This window comes from Macrotis lagotis, chromosome 8 (genome assembly GCF_037893015.1).
Source record: "Macrotis lagotis isolate mMagLag1 chromosome 8, bilby.v1.9.chrom.fasta, whole genome shotgun sequence".
NCBI lineage: Eukaryota > Metazoa > Chordata > Mammalia > Peramelemorphia > Peramelidae > Macrotis > Macrotis lagotis.
The window spans coordinates 137,235,549-137,259,886 of record NC_133665.1 but is presented as its reverse complement, the minus strand read 5'-3'; the positions used below and the strand labels follow the sequence as shown (position 1 = coordinate 137,259,886).

General features: G+C 45.0%; 1 protein-coding gene across 2 annotated transcripts; it reads left to right on the top strand.

Moving 5' to 3' along the window:
• Nucleotides 1–17: 17 nt before the first annotated feature.
• On the top strand, nucleotides 18–24,272 carry XPC (XPC complex subunit, DNA damage recognition and repair factor). Of its 2 annotated transcripts, none has more exons than XM_074198461.1 (16): nucleotides 18–227; nucleotides 5,527–5,716; nucleotides 7,437–7,552; nucleotides 8,940–9,063; nucleotides 9,841–9,925; nucleotides 10,431–10,588; nucleotides 10,777–10,897; nucleotides 12,479–12,565; nucleotides 13,603–14,466; nucleotides 15,706–15,866; nucleotides 16,810–16,891; nucleotides 17,626–17,760; nucleotides 17,844–18,013; nucleotides 18,842–18,935; nucleotides 20,674–20,763; nucleotides 21,924–24,269. In XM_074198461.1, the coding sequence occupies exons 1-16, from the start codon at nucleotides 146–148 to the stop codon at nucleotides 22,131–22,133; spliced, it is 2,769 nt and encodes a 922-aa protein (XP_074054562.1). In that variant the 5' UTR covers nucleotides 18–145; the 3' UTR covers nucleotides 22,134–24,269. The 2 variants fall into 2 exon arrangements, with proteins under 2 accessions (XP_074054562.1, XP_074054563.1); XM_074198462.1 differs by lacking the exon at nucleotides 18–227 and adding an exon at nucleotides 364–460 and having other exon boundaries at nucleotides 21,924–24,272.
• The last annotated feature ends 66 nt before the right edge of the window (nucleotides 24,273–24,338 follow it).

Sequence of the window (24,338 nt, the reverse complement as noted above, 5' to 3'; positions counted from 1 at the left end):
CTCTGGGGTCCCCGCCCCCGCCTCGTGGGTATCTTTCAAGCAGCCGGAGGGGGCGCGGCTTCATCCTGGGGGGAGGGGAGCGCCCGTCAGGCCCCGCCCCCGCGCCCCAGCCCGAGCCCGGGCCTTTCCGCGTGGACCCTGCCCCATGGCCCGAAAGCGGGCGTCCGGCCGGGAGCCGCCGGGCCGGCGGGGCCCCAAGAAGGCCCGGACGCAGGAAGCGGAGCCCGGTGAGTGCGGGCCGGGCCGGGCCCTCCCCCTCCCCCTCCCCAGGGGTCCGGGCGCGCGCCTCCCCCGCCTCCCAGGCTGCCCCGCGCCGAGCCTGCCGGCCCCGGGCTTCCGTCCGGCCCAGCCCGCAGCCGCCCCGGCCCGGGGCTCCGGAGGGGCCAGCGGCGCCTCAGCAGAGGCCGGGACCCCCGGGGAGGCCGCCGCGCCCAGAGGTCTCTCTGCTCCGCCCTCTCAGGTGTCTTCTCCACCCATCTCTCCAGACTCCTCTTCTTCTGTCACCTACACGAATCCCCACCCGTCCGCCGGGCCTTCCAGATATCTCTCCCTCCATCACCTAGATATCTCACCGCCCATCCCCCTAGATAACTGTCTCCTCCATCCATCCCTCTAGATGTCTCTCTATCATCTAGATATCTCACCGCCCATCCCTCTAGATAACTGTCTCCTCCATCCATCCATCCAGATATCTCTCTGTCATCTAGATATCTCACCGCCCATCCCTCTAGATAACTGTCTCCTCCATCCATCCATCCAGATATCTCTCTGTCTGTCATCTAGATATCTCACCGCCCATCGCCCTAGATAACTGTCTCCTCCATCCATCCATCCGTCTAGATGTCTCTCCATCACCTAGATATCTCACCACCCATCCCCCTAGATAACTGTCTCCTCCATCCATCTAGATGTCTCTCCATCACCTAGATATCTCACCGCCCATCCCCCTAGATAACTGTCTCCTCCATCCGTCTAGATGTCTCTCCATCACCTAGATATCTCACCGCCCATCCCTCTAGATAACTGTCTCCTCCATCCATCCGTCTAGATGTCTCTCTATCATCTAGATATCTCACCGCCCATCCCCCTAGATAACTGTCTCATCCATCCATCCGTCTAGATGTCTCTCCATCATCTAGATATCTCACCGCCCATCCCCCTAGATAACTGTCTCCTCCATCCATCCGTCTAGATGTCTCTCCATCATCTAGATATCTCACCGCCCATCCCTCTAGATAACTGTCTCATCCATCCATCCCTCTAGATGTCTCTCCATCATCTAGATATCTCACTGCCCATCCCCCTAGATAACTGTCTCATCCATCCATCCATCTAGATGTCTCTCCATCTAGATATCTCACCACCCATCCCCCTAGATAACTGTCTCCTCCATCCATCCGTCTAGATGTCTCTCCATCATCTAGATATCTCACCGCCCATCCCTCTAGATAACTGTCTCCTCCATCCATCCGTCTAGATGTCTCTCTATCATCTAGATATCTCACCGCCCATCCCCCTAGATAACTGTCTCATCCATCCATCCGTCTACATGTCTCTCTATCATCTAGATATCTCACCACTCATCCCCCTAGATAACTGTCTCATCCATCCATCCGTCTAGATGTCTCTCCATCTATCACCAGGATATCTCTCCATCCATCCATCTGTTTCTGCCCCATGTGTCTGTCCATACATCCATCCCATCTATCCACCTGTTGCCTTCTCTGAAAGAATGTAAGTTTATTGTGACCTAGTAGATATAGAGAGTCAGGCTGGAAATCAGAAAGATCTGATTTCACGCCCATCCTCTGTCACTTGCTAACTTTGTGACCTTGTGTGTGTGAGCCACTCAGCCACTGTTTAACTCATTTGCAAACAACCTTGTGCAAGTCACTGAGCCATGTTTGTAAAATAGGGGATAATAATAGCATCTCTCTCTTAGAGTTGTTGTGATGATCAAATGAAATATAAACTGCAAAGTGCTTAATATGTTGCCTATTGCACAGTAGATACCTATAAAAACTGTAGCTATTATTTTCATTATTATTATAAATCAATTAGTCAAGCAGGTTTTCACTAAGCCTGGCACTGTGCTTGGGGCAGGAATAACAAGTGAGCAATGAGCTTATCTTCTAATGGGGAAAGCCACAAGTACAAAAAATAGGGAATATTTTTATGGAAAATTATATTTTTATAGAATACAAATTTTATATAATATAATATATAATATATATTAATATAATGTATAATATAAATTTAATGAGAACTTATCCATGCCAGAATCTATGAAGTGAGAGACTGGGAGGGAGGGCAGTAGCCATTGGGTGTAATATAAAGAAGATAGGGGATCAAGAAAAGCTTTATGAAGATGATTATGCAATTTCCTATTTCTTTATATTATCTAATCCTTAGGCTGGCACAAAGTTAGAATTTAATAATCAATGACAGTAAATTGATTGACTATTGAATTAAGACACTGAAGGATGCCTGAGCCTCAGTATCAGTTCAGTTCCACAGATACTTGCTAGGGAATATTCTCTGTCCTCATCCCCAGAGGCTATGGAGAAGGGAAGGTCCTGACCCTCAAGGAATATGCACCATTAGGGGGAAATCCCATACACATGCAGCTGGGTTGATCTGACTTCTGTTCCAGTGCTTCCATCTCTGTGATTCATATATGTTTAACTCATAGTAACTCACAGTTACTGTGCCTAGGGAAGGTTCTGTGCCGCATTGGAAGGAAAGTTCATTCCCAACAGTTGGATCAAAGAATGTTTTCCTTAGAGGGTGATCAAGTTTGATGCAGGTCTTAAAAGATGTGTAGCATTTTTGCAGACTGAGCTTGGTGTGGGAGACAATATTGGAGGGAAATACTTCAGAAAAGTTATAAATGGAGATGGATAAAAGCAAAAAGTGTTGTGTTGGGGCGGCTAGGTGGTGCAGTGGATAAAGCACCGGCCCTGGAGTCAGGAGTACCTGGGTTCAAATCCAGTCTCGGACACTTAACAATTACCTAGCTGTGTGGCCTTGGGCAAGCCACTTAACCCATTTGCCTTGCAAAAAAAAAAAAACCCTTAAAAAAAGTGTTGTGTTGGGGAAAATAGTCATCCATTTTGGCTGGAGGAATCGTGTATGAGGAGAGGAGTATTGTGAAATTAAATCAATCAGGTAGGTAGCAAGTGGTGCCAGATCATTCAGGGCCTCAACTCCTAGGCCAGGAATCTGGACTTTGTTCTGTCCATTATAGGGAGCCATTGAAATATTTGGGGGCAGAGCAGTGACCAGATCATATTTTTATATAAGGAAAATTATCCCACACTTGCAGTAGTGGAAAGTATGGATTGAAAGATGGTATTATCTATAAAAAAAAATAAATCCTAAGATCTTTATAGCCCTGATATACAGTCCCAGTTATCTGAAAAGTTTTCCTCTAGTTTGTCACTTTGTTTTCTCTTACCCCAAAGGACGTTGCATTCCCAGTAAGCTTTTGTTGCAACAAAACTCAAATCCTACCACTTATTTTTAGTTAATAACTACACAGTGACAGCTCTTGGGCAGGAAAGTCATGCTATTATCTACCTTTTATGTTGATTTGCATTCTATAGATGAGGAAACAGGTGAAGATATATTAAGTAGGATTGCTTCTTTTTCCTGAGCAAGGATGAGATCAAGTGAGGATCTGACCGTTCCTCCCACTGGAAGAATCCTAGGTTTCTTTTCTAATTCAGTTTTTTAAGAGCAAAACTTCTGAGGAACCTCTGAATCCCTGAGGATACAAAGAAAATGGACCAGCCCCAGCCCCAGAGGCACTTGCAGATTGAGGGTTGGATTCTCTGGCTGACTGATGAAAATACCACAGGAAGTAGTGCCCATTCTGTTTTGACCACAACACAGGGAAAACTGTCATAAGATCTCACCTGGGTCCTGGTGCAGCTGTCTGATGTGGGGAGTGAGAGAGTGGAGAAGCAGCAGGTGCTGGAGGTCTGGGCTGCGGGTGGCTGCTCCTGGACCGGAAGCTTCTTTGCTTGATCTCAGCCACATCCTCTGCTAGTGCAGACAACGATGAGCTTTCTTGTGGCAGCTCTTAAACAGTCAGTGGAACCCCAGACTATTCATCATAATTGACTTGTTCACATTAAGATGCCCCCGTTTTCTTTCCATTTCTTTAGATTTTATGTCCTTGACATCATTCTTGACAGTTCACAGAATTTTTGATTCCTGGCTTGTAGTCTGTGGAACTGTCGCTGGGAACAGAAAAGGGCTTCCTCCTTTTTCTGCTCCTTCAGGCCTGTCTCCAAAGCATCAAGGCTGATGCTGTGCCTGTACAGGCTCACTGTAGCTAATTCAAAGAATAGTTCAGTGATTGACTCCTTTGGATGAGGTTTGTCCCCATTTCCTGGACAGAAAAATTGAAGCACCCCTTTCCCAGAATAGAATCCTGATCCCTGGGCTGCTTCTCAAACTTATTTGTTTAATAGATTCAGCAGACTCCTGCTGTATATAAGTCATCATGCATATAGCTGCCAGGAAGGAATCCAGCCCCAGTCTTATGGGAGGATGCATGTCACTAGATAAACACCCCCTAATCTGAAGGGTTTGTGGAGAGTGCTACCAGTTTCTGCAAGAAAGGGCTTTCCTCAGGAGGCGCACCTGAGGAAGTTGGTAGAGCCCCAGGGAGAGATTGCAGGAGGCAGCAGAGAGAGGGGTAGAATTCTGAGTTCAAGAAGCAGTAGATGGACCACTTTGGCTAGAATAGAGTGCCCAAGGGTGAAACGCAAAGCCCATCTAGAGCCAGACTATGAAGGGCTTTAGTCTAACTGAAGAGTCTGTCTGTGTTTTATTGTAGAGGTAATAGGGAGCCATTACAGGTTCTTGAGCAGAGGGGTCAGATCTGTCTCTTCTAACCTGGTCACACTCATGGATTACCAAGATTATTTGGCACCTGAGTGGAGAATAGATTAAGGAGGAAAGATATTAGGATCAGTTTGGAAACAATCCAGATGAGAAATGGTGAGATCCTCAACTGGGACAGCGGCTGTGGGAGTAGAAAGAAGAGGAGCATGAGAGATGTTATGGAAGGAGGATTCACCACCTTGACACCTGATTGGAACTGAGGGAGAAGGGGCGGGTGCCAGAAATGCAGGTGACTAAACCAGTGGCGGCCTCATTGGTACAAAAAATGGGAGTTTGGAAGCCAGGTTTGTTGAAGGAGTGAAGAGAGGGGAAGAGATATTGATAATTCCCTGCTGGAGCCTGGCCAAGACAAACCCTGTCTACACAGAGCACTCATTAATCATCATCCAGGCGAGGGATCAGTATACTTTAGGGGCAAGCACTGTGCTGGGGTACAGAAGGAGGTGCGTGACAGACCCTGTCCCAGGGAGCTGGTACCCTTAAGGCTTGTGCCCAAGATGGACTCTGAACTAAGGTCATAGCCATGGGGAAAAGTGAAAGAGAAAGAATTTGAGCAGCACTTTGACTGTCTTCTCTCCCCACCCACCCCTGCCTTCTTCCTCCCTCAAACAGATGTTTTTGAAGATCAGAAGCCAAAGAATGTTCGTGTCCCCAGAGCCCTGGGGGGGAAAAGGAAGAAGAGCACTGATCCAGGGGGACCCCGAGGCAGGGCACCAAAGCGTATGGGATCCAGGGCAGAGGAGAAGTCTGAGCTTCATCCCAGGGTGAAGAAGGAAGCCTCCACTGAGGGTGAAGATTTCATGTAAGATGGTTCACTCACACCCTCCCCAAGCACAAACCAGGGGCAAAGAAATGTTCCAGAACTCCAGGCCAAAGCCTTGGTCATCCATCTTGTGGGGAAGTGGTCTGAGTCAGCAGGACCAAGAATTCAAAAAACCATTTGTGAAGGAAGGAACATTTCTAGAGTTGTCCGGTATGCCCAGGACTACCCCTAGACCAATCACTTTACAAAGGTGGTCTCATTAGATTTTTAAATTATCTTCATCATCGTCGTCATTAATATTATTGTTCTCATTTTTACAGTTGAGGAAACCAAGGTCAGCAGGGTTAAGTGACTTATCCTAGGTCACACAATCAGTATCTAAGGTTGAATTTTGAACTCAGGGCTTCCTGACTTCTGGCCCAGTATTCTATCCACTGCTCATGATACCTATAATTAAAACTCACTTAAGTTAGTAAATATTAATCTGTCAAAGAAACCTTCCTTCATGAATTTGCCAGTGCTTCGTTCCTGCTAGGAACATTAGTTTTCTTTCCTTTTTTTCTTTCTTTCTTTGGTGGTTTATTTGGTTTCTTTTGGGTGTTTTTGACAAGGCAATGGGGTTAAGTGAGTTACTCAAAAATCACACTAGGTAACATGCTAGGTAACACACAGCTAGGTAACTATTAAGTGTCTGAGATTGAATTTGAATTCAGGTCCTCCCGACTCCAGAGTGATGCTCTATCCACTGTGTCACCTAGCCACCCCACATTAGATTTATTTAGCCAAGACCTTTCTCACAATGGCAGAGTCTTTTGGAAAGCATTATGTCTTGCCAATAAAAATAAAGATGAGGTGTGGCTAGGTGGCACAGTGGATAGAGCACTGGCCCTGGAGTCGGGAGGACCTGAGTTCAAATCCGGCCTCGGACACTTAATAATTACCTAGCTGTGTGGCCTTAGGCAAGCCACTTAACCCCATATTTGCCTTGCAAAAAAACTAAAGAAAACATAAAGGCGAGTAAGGCAAAAAAAGAAAAAAGTCATTATTTTCAATACTATGTTTCAGTAATATGTTTAAGGAGCAAGAGATTATGTGATGCATTTTAAAGAATTCACATCCAAAATGGTGAAGATACAAAAAAGGAGAAATGTCAGTTTCCTGGAAAATTCATCAAAGACCTTCTCTAACAAATTTGGTTCTACTGTTTGTATGCTTGTGGTTCATTACCATTAACCTAGGGCTTACATTGATTTCATTTGGGGGATTGCCTTCATATCTTTCTTTAATGTGAAAAGTTTATAATCATATCTGTGGTTTGCTTTTTGAGGTAGTATAGAGTCATCAGTGTTTTAATATAGCATATAGAAGACAGGTCACTAGATGAATTAGTGGTAGATTCAGTATTAAACTCAATCTTTTGGGGAGGTTAGGTGGTGCAGTGGATAGAGCACTGGCTCTGGAATCAGGAGTACCCGAGTTCAAATCCAGCTTCAGACACTTAATAATTACCTAGCTGTGTGGTGGCCTTGGGCAAGCCACTTGCCTTGCAAAACAAAAAAAATCAATCTTTTAATGAGAATTTCAGAAAAATACTTAAGGGGAAATCAGACTTAGTGTAAACAGAAAATGTTTTTAGCCAATTTCAAATAACAATTTTTAAAGGATCATCATTTCTCCCCCTTAAATTTGGTCAGGGAAACTGAAATAACAGAGAGGATATTTGAGCCTTTTGCTTTTTTTCTTCCTGTGATATTTCTAGTAACTTTACAAGCATCACCAAGAAGAAAATCCGACCAAAGACAGAGCCACCAGTGGAAAAAGTCAGCAGTGAGGAAGATGAAGATGAAAGTGAAGATGATTGGGAGGAGGTCGAAGGTGAGGCTCATGACCTACCCCATAAAACTTTCTTTTTGATTGGGGTCTATTTTAATTGTAGTTTTGGAGTCTCTGTTGTAGCCCTGTTGTTTTCTTGGGAGTAAATGCATATCCTGTCTTCCCCTGAGCTTGCGGCTTCTCAGAAAGCACCCTCCTTCTAGTCACTTCATCCAAGTGTCCTAAGTAGTGCGATTAACACCACCTAGAGAATCTAGGGGTGCTGCGGTGAAGTCCCCACCCCCATGTGCACTCAGGCTGACCCTCAGGACCTGCCGCCAGGTTCCTGGAGAGCCTGCAACGCGTCTTAACATCTCACCCAAGCCTCACACATGGGAGATATGCAAGGGGTGCTTGTTCAGAGGCTCAGAGACTTTTCAGAGATCCTGTAGCTGAGCAGCAAATTCTCTGCTTCAGGGTTATCTCAGGCTCCTGTTCAGTGCCCCAGAGCCTTCACCCTTTCCCCACTCTGTGCAGAAGCTGAAAATCACTGTTATTTTGATAGGGATCTTGAATGACATGGACAAGCTGGTTCTATCCTTATATTCTGAGTGAACTAATGCACCCCCCCCAGCCCTGACTTAGTGGCATTCTGAGCCCTACCTCACCCAGCCCCTTCCTTACTGGTCTTGTGACCCTTCCTCCCCACCTCATCTTTGATCCAGAGCTGCTGGTCTCTGGACTGGTCCACAAAGAAGACCCTCCACCTCCCAGCTCAGGGCATTTTTCTCCCTGGAAGTTTCTCCCTCCTCATCTCTGCCTCCTGCCCCACCAGCTTCTTAGTTTTTCTACAAAAAACTTTTCCAATCCTTCTTAAGTTTAGTGCCCTCCCTCTAGTGACTGTCTCCAGTTTTCTGGTGCATAACTTGTTTGTACAGTCATTTGCAGGTTCTCTCCCCTTTAGATTATGATCTCCTTGAGAGTAGGGACTGCCTTTTATCCTTCTCTGTATCCCCAGCACATAGGACAGGGCCTGGCAGGTGCTTAGTAAACACTACCACAGCAGTTACCCTTTGGTCACTGACTGACCAGGCTGCCCCAAGAAGGAAGCAGAGGCAGCCTCACAAAAGCAAGGGGTCAGATTCATGACTGCATCACCATCTCGTTTACCTTCAGCTGTATGGGACTGGTTCGCCAGCTAGAGAATACTCACAACCTGCTCTCCAAGAACCTGCCAGGTGTTATAATTGATAAAGCGACAGCTCTTGGCCATCCCTACAGACCTGAGGCAGCATTTCTGTAGTCCAGAGCTCCTGTCTTCTTCCATCACTTTCTCCTGCCCCTCCATGGCCATGTTGACAGGGTCTGCAATAGCAAGCCTTCCTGTTCAGTGAATGTCTGCAGTTTTTCTGAACTACATGTAAAACTGATTATCACATTTTGTTGGTAGAACTTAAGGACCCTCTAGCAGATGCCATGGGAGAAACCACAGCCTCCTTCCAACCCACTCTACCTGTCAAGCCAGTGGAGATAGAGATTGAAACGCCACAGCAGGCAAAGGCAAGAGAGAGTCGGTAAGAGGAGACCCCTCCTGGATCTGTGACCCCCAGGAGGGCCACGCCTCCAAAACCATGGGACGGAAGAAGGGGGAAGGATGGGCATGCACTCTGAGCTTGGCCTGCTCCTCTGCAGCCATCCCTGCAGGCTTGATGTGTGTTTCTGTAGTCCAGAGCTCCTGTCTTCTTCCAACACCTCCCCCTACCCCTCCGTGGCCCTAGTCAACTAGGAGTCAGAGGCAGAGCTTCTCTGCAGAGCCCTGTGGCGTGGCCCATGAAATCCCCAGCAGATTGTAAGTGGTCAGTCAACTTCCAGTCATTCCCTTACTGTCAGATAAGCAGCACACGGGGACTGTGGAAATGGAAGCTGTGCCCCAGGCCTACAAGGGGCTTTCAGGTTCCTGGATCATTTGGTACACATATGAAAAAAGCTTTACTCTTAGAAAGCAACAGACCAATGAGAGGAAGTGAATGTAGCGCCCTCAGCCATATAATCAAGTGTGAAGGGTCCTGAGGATAGGTTGGTTCATCGGGGAAGACCTGACATAGTGGGCTTAATAACTAATTGTCAGTGGCTGGGTTCTGGCCCCTGGACTGGAGGAGATTGGGAGAAGAGCCAGACAGGGTGAGTCGTTTGTAGTCGATCGATCCTTCGTGGATGAGACTCACATGGATGAAATGGAGAATCAGTGAGATCAGAAACAGGCATATGTATTTGTTGTCCTGAGCGAGAGAAGGGGGCTGGCGACCCATGGCCTTCTGGGTTCAACCTCTGCTTTTGAATTCCCATTGCAGAGAAAAGAGGCAAATGGAGTTTGAGACATACCTCCGGAGAATGATGAAACGCTTCAATAAAGAAGTCCATGAAGATACCCACAAGGTCTGAGTCTTTGGCAGTCATTCAGCTCACACAGGGAAGAGGATGGATAAGACGGGGTTCTGGCTCTCCCCAAAGCAGACAGAAAGTAGGAGACAGGGAAGTGCACGAACAGACATTTAGCAATAGAATGAGTTTGACACACTTGGAAATAGTCTGATTATTTTTGGAAATAAAATTTCATTGATTGGTGAATCTGATTTATAAGGTATAAGTGTCAAAGGGTCCTTTTAGGTTCTGAGATTGGAGAGCAGTTAGAAAAATGACATTTTCAGAAGACTGCCATGCTAGATCGAGTGAGATACTATTCCTGTAATCCAGGAATTAGATGAGTAGTTGGTGAATGCAGGGCTAGCAGTAGAAACCATAATGGAAGACAGAATACCAAACCATGGGGAAGACATATCACAAAAGGAGATATATTTTAGGCTAAAATGGGACATTGGTTTGACAGCTCAAAGTCTTACTTACTCGATAGTTTTAATTCTTCTTGTCCTCTGCTTAATAGGTACACCTGCTTTGCCTACTAGCAAATGGTTTCTTTCGGAATAACATCTGTAATGAGCCAGACCTACAAGCCATCGCCCTCTCCATCATCCCAGCTCACTTCACCAAAGTGCTTCCTAATAAAGTGGATGTCCCTTACCTTTCAAACCTGGTAAAATGGTATGATCCTCCATCCCACCTCCTGCACGGCCTGGGCCTAGAGAGCCCCATCTATTCTTGTGACTGAGGAATCCCCAGAAAGGCAACAGACACTGGTCCCAAGGGGCTTCCCTTTCCCTCTTGGTAGAGACAGTGGCCTGTTGGATCCAGGAAACTCAGAACCCCTTAAGTGCTTTGTTCCCCAACAGGTTCATTGCCACATTCACTGTCAACGCAGAGCTTTCCACAGATGAGCGGGACAGCCTGCGTTCCACCTTAGAAAAGCGTTTTGCTATTTATTCAGCGCAAGGTGATGAAGAATTGGTTCATGTAAGTGACTCAGTCAGTGTTTGGCTATGCACTGATATTCTTAATAATGCTAGATTTATGTAGCAGTTAATTTTGGACTAACTGATTTAGAAACTCCTTCATTCATTACCTATGAAGTAACTATAGTTAGAAATCCCGAGAAGATCCCTACTTTTAGTTCTTGCACTGGATTTTAGTCCTGACCCTAGGTAGAGCAGTGTTCTCAGATACACGTGCCTTCCCCCAATTGGATTTGGAGCTAGGAATGCAGTCAGGACACGGTGCAGTCTGCTGCCTTTGGAGGTCATCACACAGGCCCTACAGAAAGACTAACCAGGGCAGACTAACTTGGGTCCATCACAATACAACTCATGTTTAGCTGCCTCAGTCATTCCTCATTCACCTTGGAGACTGAGCAGAGAAATGGCAGACAGGCTTTCCCAAACAGCACCAGATCCACAGTCCCGAAGGCCATGGAGCAGCACCTTGAATTTACATCTTCCCAGCTTGATATGCAAAGCCTGGACTTAGCTGGGTTCTCTGACAGTAGATGTGATGAATAGTGACTGCTCATTTTCTGCTTAGGCTTTCTATTGATGTCTTTTCACACACATTGTCTTATTTTCACTGCTCTGTTGGGTGAACAAGTCACATTTTAGTTTCCAGATTAAGAGACTTGGGGCTCAGAAGGGTTCAGTCACTTACCCATTGTCACTGCTTAGTGGTAAAATCAAGACTGGACCTCTGATCTTCTGAATCCTATTCAGTACTTTGCTGCCTCTTGTCATTTATGATGGGCCATTTGCATTGGATGGGAGGTAAAGCTGTGCAAGATGGGACTGCAGTCCATTTACCAAGGTCCCTCCTTTTGTCTTTATTAATTTTCTAGGTGTGAGGTGAAACTTCAACATTCTTTAAATTTATAGTTCTTTTATTACTAGTGGTTGAATCAGTTCTCCACTTGGTTTTTTAATTAAATGAACAGATGTAAGGTGCTATTCTAGAGAATGTTGGGGATACAGAGGAACAGAGCAAAGCTTTTCTCCAGGACCTTACTATCTCATAGGAAAGTTAAGTCATATAAATGAATAATTATATTTTCAGTCTAATATTATGATAATCTAAAGAAGGCAGAATGTTAAAACATCATATTGAGGGGAGTATCCAAAAAGTGTGATGGGAGTTAAGTGAAAGGCAAAATTACATTAAATATGCATTGGATTAAATAGCCTTGTCCTTCTGAGATTCTCTGATCCTGTGATTTGTATTTCTCTTCTAAAAATTGTTAATTTCTTTCTTTTGACAGTTTATCTATTGAGTAATCCCTTTTGTAGAACATGTATTATTTATCTTTCTTTCCCCCAAGATATTTAGCACAGGACTGAGCACAAGCTCTCAATTAATCTATGTTGATTGAATGATCATTGTAACTCAATGGAAAATTATTTACATTGATCTGATCTTCACTGCTTTACATATTTATCTTTGATTTTATGGTCCTTAATGAAAGAATTTGAGAAACTAGAGTTTTGCAAGAATTTTCTAGTGATAGGAATTTTTATCTTAGGTAATGAGCTTTATATATCCTTTTATTTCACACAGATATTTTTATTGATTCTACGGTCACTACAGCTTCTGACCCGACTGGTGTTGTCTCTACAGCCCATTCCTTTGAAGGTCGCTGCAAAGGTGGGATTTTATGGGGCCCCAGAGTAAAGGGGTGGGTTGTCACGGAAAAGTGAGGACAGTTATTTCACACTCTTTAACAATTTTAGAACAGCCTTTGTCTATTAGAATTGGGATTCCACACGATTCACTTGCAAGCAAACTGATCAAATGGTTGGTGACCCAGAGGCACATCCAGAGAATTAAGTTCTCTCTTTAGCTTTGTCCTTGCCTTGTCAGAGCCCACACACAAATCGTGGGACCTCTTGATGCTGTGATCTCCATCCTATGAAATGAGTAACTGTCCCTTCACCTCCTAGAATGTTAAGGTGATGAATGAGTCTGTGGGACAGACAGTGAGCCATGTAAAACACTTCTTCAAGATTTTCAGATGAAGGGGCCAAGTTCCATCTGTAATAAGGTTGTGGTCCTTATTTTTCTACTGATTTGTGAAAACTTATTGATTTTTTAGTTTTTTAACTTCTCCATTTCCAAAATTTCTAGAGGAAGACTTTTATGCAGGGTGGCTAGGACAGTAAAGAATACAAGTGAGAGGAAGGGCCACTTGTCTCAAAAAGAGATAGATGATGGAAGTTGCTTTTTGCTATGTAGTTGTTATGAATGTGGAACTATTGGCTTTACCATAATTTTTTTTTTTGCAAGGCAATGGGGTTAAGTGGCTTGCCCAAGGCCACACAGCTGGGTAATTATTGTCTGAGGCCAGATTTGAACTCAGGTAGTCCTGACTCCAGGGCCAGTGCTCTATCCACTGCGCCACCTAGCTGCCCCTTGACCATAATTTTTAACCAGTACATTTGCCCCATGTCACACTAAGTATGACTTGAATAAACTGAAATAGATCTCAGATTCCTTGGGTTTCCTAACAATCAGATGCTAGACCGTTGCTCTACCATGGCTCCTTGAGGGTAGGGACTTGGTTATCTTTGTATTTTTCGTATTGCTTCTTATTGGACTTTATATATAGTAGATTTCATAAATGATAAGCAAATGAATTATTACTCATAAAATAAAAAAAAAGATGATTATCTTCTCTTTTCCAGGGCAAGAAAAAGTCCCAGCACAAATCATTGGAAAATCCTGGAAGTTCTTCTCAACCTTCCAACCAAAAGGCCTATACTAAAATCAGATCACAGACTAGCACAGGACAAGCAGCAGCCTCTTCTAAGAGGGCAGCAGAAGACAAAAATCCAGAACCTCAGAAGGCAGCAGTGAGCAGGAAAAAGCATGTGCAGACTTCTCCCAATGAGAAAGAAGATTTGTCCATAGAGAAGGAAGGAACCACAAGACCTGTAAGGGAAAGGCGGAGGACTTCAAAGGTGTCCTACAAAGAGGAGAGTGGGAGTGATGGAGCCGAAAGCAGCTCTGATTTTGAGCTCTCCAGTGAGAATGATACTTACTTATCTAATGAAGATTCTCAGCCTGGCACCCTGAGACCAAGGAGGTCACCTCTGTCTCAGAGGACAGCAGGCAGCAGGAGAGCCAATACATCAGCAAAGAACAAAAGAAATGGTAGCCAGTCCTCCATCCTTCCAGAAACATCCCCAAAGACCTCAGGCACCAAGAGGGTCAAGATCATTTCTAGTGATGAAGAAGAAATTGGAAAAACCGTTGGTGTGGACCAGTGGCTAGAAGTGTTCTGTGAGGGGGAGGATAGGTGGGTATGCATAGATTGTGTCCATGGCGTGGTGGGCCAGCCCTTAACCTGTTATAAATATGCCTCCAAGCCTTTGTCCTACATCATTGGCATTGACAATGATGGGTGTGCCCGGGATATCACACAGCGGTATGACCCGGCCTGGATGACAGCTACCCGCAAGTGCCGTGTAGATTCAGAGTGGTGGGCTGAGACCTTGAGACCCTACCAAAGCCCTTTTGGGGCAAGGGAAAATAAAGAAGAAATGGAGGTAAGCCTTGACTGCTTGGAACCCAAGTGCCTCTTTTTGAGTGCAGTTGTCGCAGATGGTGTTTGTTCATATGACACAGGTATTAGCAAGCAAAAGAAGTTTGAGGGGATGAATAAAGGATGATCTTCCCACTACACAGACCAAAAAAGAAAAGAGGGGGACCACATATTTCAGCTACTAGGAAGAAGGAATGTATTTATATTTATCTCAGTGTTCCTGTGATGTGAAGGCTAGTCAAGGGAGTGATCTTGTCCTTAAATAGGACCCTTCGTGTGCTAGATGATTCATGAATCTTGGAAGAAGGAAAAAGAGAAAATAATGCAATGGTTATACATGACTCACTTTTTTTTAGTGAGAGCCTACAATGTCACAGGAAAATGTAGGACTGGACAGTCACCTTATTCATGATCACTGAGAACTATCAAAACATGATTTTGGGGGGGCTGGAATCAAATAGTCTTTCTGCAAAGAGAGATTGCCCTGAGGCTCTTTCTTATTTTGCTTACAAGTTGCTAAAATCTAACAGTGATTCATAGTCTTCTATAAATAAACTAAAGTGCCTCCAAGGGAAATTAGTTTGTGGAGTCTGATGTGTCACCTTCTTTCGCTAGGTGGCTTCTGTTTGAAAAATGGATACAAACCTATTGCCACCCTCTCCTTCTTGCCTCTTCCCCCACAGAGAAATAGAGAAACACAGAGTGAAGCAGAAAAAGACAACAATAGAAATTACTGATAGATTGAAAATTAACCTTTTTGAAGAAAGGCTAAAGGAACGCTGTGGAAGGGCTAATATGAAAAGCACCATTGAGAGCTCAGGCTGATCAGTTTTCGTTTTTATACTGAGAATTAAACTGGAGGCCTAGCTCCTTAGTTCAGTAAAGAAACTTAAAGAAAATGTTGGTGGGCTTATTGAAGAAGGTTGTACAATCTCTTCCAGTGGAGACTTGTGATCAAGCAAGCAGATGATCAACCATCCCCCAGGATGGCATATTTACATGTGTAACTACAGAGAGTGGGTCACATGGCTTCCTAAAGACTAATCTGACCTGGAATCTTGGGTTTATTGAAAATTTCTGTTAATGAGACAAAACTAAACTAAAATATCACAAAATTATTAACAAATGTGATCATTAACACTTGGTAACCAACATATATAATAGTTGAGAAGTACAAATTTTATTTTAAAAAAAAAAACCTTCCTTTTATATCTTACTTAACAATATTTCTTTGACCTTACAGTTTCAGGCAAAGCTACAGAGCCAGCCCTTGCCAACTGCAATAGGCATGTATAAGAACCACCCTCTTTATGCACTGAAGAGACATCTCTTGAAATATGAGGCCATATACCCAGAGACGGCTGCTATCCTTGGCTACTGTCGTGGGGAAGCTGTGTATTCTCGGTAGGAACCATCGTCGATGTGCACATCGTTCCAGCTAACGAGCAAGGGGGCCAGATGAGGCGTGGCAAGGGAGAGAGGAAAAAGGGGAAAGTGGGTTCCCAGGTAATAGTTGGAAGAATGGAAGCTTGGTGAGAAGAGAATGGGCAAGATCTGTGAGGGTGGAAATGGAGGGAAAGTCTTTGGGAAAGAGAAATTCTCCTCCAACATACAATTGGATTTGGGGGACCAGTGCCAAATTCTCTGTCACCCGTAAATGAACTTCACTGGAAAGAGAGTTGGGGTCTAAGGTCCTGCTGGTAATGGGTAGGCCCAAATGTTAGTGTTGAGCTGCCATTCAAATAAGATGGCATTTGTAAGGGGCTCGAGAGTGCTTGGGACATAGTGAGATTCTTAAGAAATGCTTGCTGAGAGTGGGAAGTGGAAGTGTAGGAATGTTAGAGTTGTGGCTTAGTTCTCTACCCAGGAGGGAGCATGGCCCAGAGTGTGCTCCCCATTATAACTACATGTAAGCCATCACCCACCAGCTGGGGTGTGTGTGTAGAAACTGTCCCAGGGCTCGGGCTACATGTCTATCCTGGACTCGGCTCCTCCACTGCTGCTGCCCCTCTTCTGACAGTGCTCATTAAGGGGTGGCTACAAGGTCCTTGAAGGAGACGAACACCTGGGGAAGGGAAGGGGAACCCAGAGGCTGGCGAGACAGAAGATGAGTTGCAGGGCCTTTACCCAGATCTGCTGCCAAGCCCAAGTCAGGCATTAATCTGCCTCACCCAGCAGCCTGGGTAGCCTAACCCCAGAGCCCATTCTGAGGGGCTTGTTTACTATAGATAGATGTCCTTTCATTCATTCTGCTAATGAGGGTCCATAGTTGTGGAAAATGCTGTAGGTTTCAGGTTAGTTGAAGAATAACCGACATCCCATTTCTCTCCCTGGGTGCCATCTTTAGGGACTGCATCCATACCCTGCACTCAAAGGATACCTGGCTGAAGCAAGCACGAGTAGTCAAGCTTGGGGAAGTTCCCTACAAGGTACCTGGGCTCTGGGGAGAGGCCCCTGCTGTGGCTGCTGGATCATGGGGCTGAGAGATGGAAGGAACGGGGGTGTGAGCAGAGAAGGAGATGTAGCCCACAGGAACAACACCAGAGAAAGAAACAGCCTGTCATCCGAGAAGGGCATTGGCCAGGATCAGCCTCCAGAAAAGAAGCGCCAATTCTAAGTTCGGTTCATTGTGGGCAAGAGAAGAGCATTTCTGATTGTGTGTCTGTTGACAGCACACGGTCAGTTGGTGAATCTTACAGAGTTTCAAAGACTGTCAGAGCTGAGCAGCTTTTTAAAAAAGCCTTCCCTCCTTAATTTCTTTGACATTTTCTAGCCTTCCTAGGTCTAGGGGCATCTCAGGCTCCACCTACACAGGGGTCTTACTGGTATACATAGCAGGGAGGGCAGAGCTAGAGCAGCTGGTCCCAGCTGGTATGGGACAGAGGAGCCCGCTTCTTTCCTAAGCAGAAAGAATCCTTCAGAATCTGTTTTTTTGGAGGTTTATGTCTGGTTTTTGATAAGATCTGCTAGCCAGGCTCCAGGAAACAGTCCCACCAAGTTATTCCACTCTTTCTACCTTCTTTCTGATTCCTATCAAGTGCAAAGAGGTTTTTGGCCCCCAGGAACATCGCAGGGGTCTGGACAGAGGTGCTTATTGTTAGAGATTTCTCTGCCATTTAGTTCTGGGTTGTGGCATAAGCTGCTGCTCTTACTCCTGGTGCAGATGGTGAAAGGATTCTCCAATCGTGCCCGCAAGGCCCGGCTAGCTGATCCCCAGTATCGGGACCAAGATGACCTGGCTCTGTTTGGCCACTGGCAGACCGAGGAGTACCAGCCCCCCGTGGCAGTGGATGGGAAGGTGAGTGCCCGGCCAAAGGGCAGAGCGAGCCTCCCCAAGAGAAGACCGCAAGCCTCCCCAACTCCTCCCTTTGTCTGCTGCAGGTCCCTCGCAATGAGTTTGGAAATGTTTACCTCTTCGTACCCAGCATGCTCCCTGTTGGCTGTGTCCAGCTCAAACTGCCCAACCTGCATCGAGTTGCCCGGAAGCTGGGGATCGACTGTGTCCAGGCTATCACTGGCTTTGACTTCCATGGTGGCTACTCACATCCTGTGTAAGAATGACGCCCAACCCCTGGGCTCCAGCTTAAACACCAGGGTAGAGGAGGCTTTCAAAGTGAGAGCAAGAAATCAGCTAGCCCAGGCTTGGCCTGAAAGATGGTGACCCCAGAAAGGAAGTAGGAGGGTCAGTCAGAGATGGCTTCTCTGGCACACCAAGGGATAGTGGTGGTGACAGCTGCCTGGGAAAGAGAGAGGACTTGGTGGTTCCATGTCCATGGGCTACAATGGGGACAAGATTAGGGCTCTGGTTGCCCAACCCTGAGCTACAGCTTGAGCCACCCCAGGAAACAATGGCAGTTCTCTCAAGTCCTGAAGAGTTAGGGGTGATCCCAACCCAATCATGAGACTGAGGTGCTGCCTTGAAAGGCCACAGTAAAGGAGGAAGAAGGAGCAGGGAAGAAAGGAATTTGAGACTCCAGGTCCAGGGACAGAAATTTCTGTTGTAAGCAGGGAAGGTTGATGCTGGGTCTTTTCTCTTGTTTCTCTAGGTCCATATGGAAGAATCTTTAAAGTGCAAATCAAATCCCCTCCCCCCAATGTAACTCTCCTAGTCAGGAAGGACTTTTCCTCCCTAGACCCTCCCCCATAGCTGTGTTTCCCACACACGCATACCCATAGGAGAGTAATGATAGTGTCTGCTGTCAAGCTTAAGATCTCCTGAAAACATCTCCAGTCCTCTGCCCCAAGCAAGCCTAGATCAATGTTTGGTTGCTTTTCTGAAGTAGCGGGCATGGCATGTTACCAAAGGATAGTCCCCATGGAGTCTTCTCCCTCCCTCCTTCTGCCTCCTAAGCATAGGCATCTTGTGGTCTCTTCTGCAGAACCGACGGGTACATCGTGTGTGAAGAGTTCAAAGACGTGCTCTTGGCTGCCTGGGATAATGAACAGTCCCTCATTGAACAAAAGGAGAAAGAGGTAAAAAGCTTCTCCCTAGGAGGGCAGATTTCTTTACAGTTTTGTGACATTCTCCACCAGATACAGAGAGGAATGGTTTCCTGATAATTTGGAAGGTCTTCCATGAAGAGGCAGGATGGGGAAGAGCCAAGCTGAGGCTCTGGTCACCACGGCCACACACGTGCTTTCCAGGTCTTGGATCCTGCCTTCAGATAAGCAAATCACATTAGATGATCTCTGAGAGAGATCTGAGAAAGGACAGGATCCTCAAGGATCCCTCCAGGCCTGAGGAAAGGACAAGACCTTGTCATGTAGGGAATGCCAAGAAATAATACTATGTGAAACACAGAAAGGAACCTAAAGCTTATGGGGAAAAAAGCATTTTGTAATCACAGAATATCAACTCTGGAAAGGACCTTTAAAGACCAATTAGTCTAACTTCATTTTACAGAGGAGAAAACTGAAGCTTATCAAGGGGAAGGACTTGTCCAAAGTCATACAAATGGGAAGTGCCAAAACTCAGACTTGAACCCAAGTCTTCTGAGAGTTTTGGTTCCAAGGCCAGTGTTCTTAGCACAAGATTATGCTTTTAGACGTTCTGGTCATGGGGACCATGTGCTTCAGAAAACCAACTAACTCTCAGGCCAAGTTCTTTCCACAGAAAGAAGGGTGACAAGAGCAGAATATGGAAGCCTAGTCCTTGTCCTTGCCCTGACCAGGACTGTTGGCAGCATCTGGTCCAACATGTGCTGCAGAGAATCCCCTCTACCAGGGACCTGAAAGCTGGGCCAGAGTCCTGCCTCTGGGGAGGGGGAGCCAACCACATCCCACCTCCAGGCTGAGTTCTTAGTTCTTAGCAAGTTTTTTCCTCAGTCTGCTTCTGAAACTTTTCCATTGTTTTGCCTTCAGTGGCCTAGCAGAGTAAGGCTAATCTTTCCTGGACATAACCCGTCTTACCTCCCTTGAATCTTCTCTTTTGCAGACCCTACATTCCTAGTTCCTTCATAACATGAATATTTTTCCTTATCAGCATCTATCTTAAAAGGAAATTGAACATAATATTTCATATTGGGTCAGCCCAGGGAAGATCACATTTGGAATCAGCACTTCCTTATTTCTGAACATTATTCCTCCCTTAATGGAACCTAAGAGTGCCTTGGCTGCAATGTTGACTACTGTTATATACTAAACTTGCAGTCTATTAGGAATGCAGATTATTTTCAAATAAACTGTCGTCCATCATATTTCCTCCATGTTACACTTAGAAATCTGTTTGGTTTTTATTTTTCTTAATAGAAGTGTAGGACTTGGCATATTGCCCTAAAACTTCTGTCTTATTTTACTTTGGCCCAGGTCAGAGCCTATCACAAACTCATCCAGCCTCTTGACTCCCCCTTCTACCTTTGTGCCATATCTATCTTTATCAAAGTAATTAAGAAAAATATGAAATAGCTCGGGGCCAATCCCTGATCTCTGGGGCTCTACACTGAAGACCTTCAAAATTATCAGGGAACCATTCCTTTTTGGATCTGGTCTTCAAGAATGTCATAAAATTGTGAAGAAATCTATTTTTAAAATTAAGATAAATTATAATTTGGGGAATAATCTAAATTATACAAAATTAGACCAGTTGTAGAATACTAGTTTCTAAACTGAAATCATTCATATCCTTCTAGAATTCCATCTTTATTTTACCCTGAAAAATGCCTTTATTAATATACAACTTTCTTTTTTACTCCCTTTTTATTGTTGGACATAGAAAAGAGAGAAAAGAGTCCTGGCACACTGGAAGTTACTGGTGAAAGGACTCCTCATAAGAGAGAGACTGAAGCTACGCTTTGGTAACAAGGTAAATAAAGGCTCTTCAGACTCCTATTTATGGGGGGAAATCCCTAATCGGATTTCTGAGGTGAAGGATGCATTAAGCATCTGAGTGGCTGCTCCACAGCTCACAGTCTTGCACCCCTAAAATCAATGGTCTCCAGGCAGATACCACCTAGGGCCAGCAGATGGCGAAAATTTAGTCTTGACCCAATATCACCAGGCTTAGAGTCAGAACAGGTCCATGGTACTGTGTTCCATTGGGTTTCAGTGTCATGACAGTATTATTGGAAGATCCTCCCAGAGAGCCAGGGAGTAGAGACTCTATCCTCTCCTGGAGTCAGGGGGCTTCTGCTGTGGCTCCACAGAAGAGTCAAGATCTGGGGTCAGAGCACAGGAGTTTAAGCACATATGCTGCTGCTTCCCCCCAATCAATTCACCCCTCCCCAGACCTTTGTTTCAGCCTTTTCAAACTTTATAATGTCAAATGTGAGAATAGTTTTATTTATGCTGCACATTTTGTTCAAAAGAACCTAAATATCAAGATAGTAATGCTAGGAATGATATAGACTCCAGTGTTCTCAGGGGTCCAAAGTCCACAGACTCCTATCTGTCCCTTCCTCCCCTTTCCTCTTCTTTCCAAGATTAGGTCACCCCAATCTTGCCCAGCTGACATTATAAAGGCCATTCATACAGGTTCAGTCCCGTGCTCATGAGTGTGGAAGCTGCAATCTTTCTGTTGACATTGTTAGTCACTACACAGATGCTTCTCCAGGTGCGGCCTGCCCCACTTCACAGCAGTTCATATACATCTTCATTCTTCTCTGTGGTCATCTTTATTGTTACTCTCAGTAGAATAAGTCTTTTAGGTTCACATACCAGTGTATCTGTTCCCAAATCAATGGGCATCATCTTGGTTTCCAACTTTTTGACCCTCCAGCAGCTACTACAAATATCTTTGTCTGTCTGCTCCCACCCCAAGTGGCAGAACTGATGACCACTGAACTGAGTGAAGCCCAGTGTGCCTACCCAGATCAGAGGTCAGCGTCATGATGATGTTGCCATGCCATGTTAAGCTTTTCCCACGGCAACCTGCCAGAGAGGTGGCACGGTCTATTAACACCATATTAGAGAGGACACGGGGAGGGAGATTCAGCTACTCCTGTGATTGTTCACTTGTGTTTGTAGGGGGAAGCTGCGGCAGCAACCTCAGAGGGAGGAGCAGGCTTCTCATCGGATGAGGAAGGGACCAGCTCACAGGCAGCAGCTGAAAATCTGGCTGCCTCCTGGCCCCAGAACCGAGAAACTGAGGAGCAGCAGAAGCTGAAAGGAACTAGGAAGACCAAAAGGGAAAGGAGAGAGGAAGCCAAGCACCTGTTCCCCTTTGAGAAGCTGTAACTGAGTTACCAGCAGCCAGATGCCCCCGGCCACGCCCCAGAAGGCAGCCGGGCAGCAGCTTTCTAAGCTAAAGTGGGAAGATGAAGCAGTTCCAAATCCATAGGAGGGCTCAGGTCTGCCACAGGACCACTCCTTGCCTGAGAGCTGAGCTTTCACTGGATCCCTTGGCCCTTTTTTAATTTTTAAAGCTGAATAGGTTTTTTTTACTTAGGAATCTTACCTTTCAAATGCTGTCTTTCAGCAATCTGACATACGCTGAGTAAATGGGGTTTTTTTGGGAAATCTTTGGAAATTTGGAGCAAACGCTGGATAATTTTCTTGGGGAGAAGCACCAGATTTTAATAGATTCTATATGTGGTCTGATCACAGCAGAGCCCTCTGCTGTCAGTTTAAACAAATTTTCCATTTAACAAAGCCATCTTCTGCCTCAATAACTATTGCAGAGTTTAATGCAAATACCTGTTCCCTGACCTTAACTGCATTTTCCCCCCCTGAATTTTCATCTTTGGATTTACTTTAGGATGTAGATACTGATGAAAAGGACTAAAACCAGAGGGACATAAATCCCACAAATATTGAACACTGAAAAAACCAGCAACAATCTTGAGGAAGCCCCTTAACTATTGCACTAAATGATGTTATTTTGTAGCTAGTCAAGGAGGATAATTTTTTTGATCATGTTGGGGAAACAATAAAAGTTAGATAAAGATTGATGTCATTGTTTTCATTCATAGAAACATTAATGCTAAAAGATTGTAAAATTATCTGGTCCCACTCCTCATTTTACAGATGAGCAAACAAAATCCCAGAGAAGGTAATTGATGTGCTAGGGTCTACACAGACATGTAGAGCCAGAGCCAGTTTGAGAACTAGTCCTATGTCAAATAGAAGTGGGGCCCACTGAGTCTTACATTAGAATTCCTGAGTGCCATAGCAACTCGGAAATCCATATGTTCATATCTGTTGTTTTTGCTAAATACTTTGTAGTTATATTTTGAACCCTTTTTTTGGGTGGAGCAATGGGATTAAATGCCCAAAGTCACTGAGCTAGTAACTATCAATCAAGTGCCTGAGGCTGGATTTGAACTCGGGTCCTCCTGACACCAGGGCCCAGTTCTCTATTGTTCCAGGACCTAGCTGCCCCTCCTAATTATATTTTAATTTGGTTCTGGGGTACTGAGGAGTGTTGGTATCAGATATCGCTGCTCTGACCTATCACCTACCCTCTCTAACTCCCTAGTCCTCTAGGATTCTCACCATACAACCAGTCACTCAAGAAGTGACTGGTGACTCAGAATCCCAGAAGCACCACTCACCTACTCATTCATGAGTATATTCACCCAATACATTCACACAACTTGCTATTTATGAAGCCCTTCTGACCAGAGAGCAGCATAGACATGGGGAAAAGCCAAAACTCGGGCCCAAAAGACCCAATCGACCAGGGATGATATAGCGTGACCAAAAAAATTTAATTTTTTTCTATAGGCCAACAACTCCTCTTTACACAGCAACATAATTTTAAAAATTAACTGGCTATTAATGGATACCCTATGACAGGAACATTAGGAATCTGAGTGAACAAATTTTGGCAAAACAAAACTTAGGGTGTGACTCATGTGTAGCAAAACCCTCTCCAATATAAACATGTTGGGGAACAACAAGATGTTCCCATAGAAACTCTGCTGCTACAAAAGCAGTCCCACTTTCTATACAAGCCATCTTACTCCCAATTTGGATTTTTTTTAAGTTTTGCAAGAAGAATGCCTGGCCAGTTGTGAAAGTACTTCCAAGTTTTGGGCAAGACTGGTAACTCACTGAGATCCCAAGTCTGAAATCTCTGATTTCATTGGACCTAGTATACTCTGCTTAGATTTGTCTGAGGATGATGGGGGAGGGGGGTAGGTGTCTCACCCGGGACCCCACAGATCCTTCTTTCACCTGCTTTCCCACACTGCCTCAGTTTCTGGACTTAAATTAGTTATCGGTCTTCAAAGTCTCCTCTGCTGCTTACACTTAATTCTTTTTTGTCTGAAAGTCTTCAAAATGTCTTTTAACCATTAAAAAGATGAAGTGTTAAAACTGCTAAAATAATCTAGTACTAATAAAGTTGCCTAGAAAGTAATAAGGTTTGCCCTAGTTTAATTCTTCAAGGTAGAAATTGCAAAGAAGACGGAGAAGAAACAAACTGCAGATGTCTGGGGT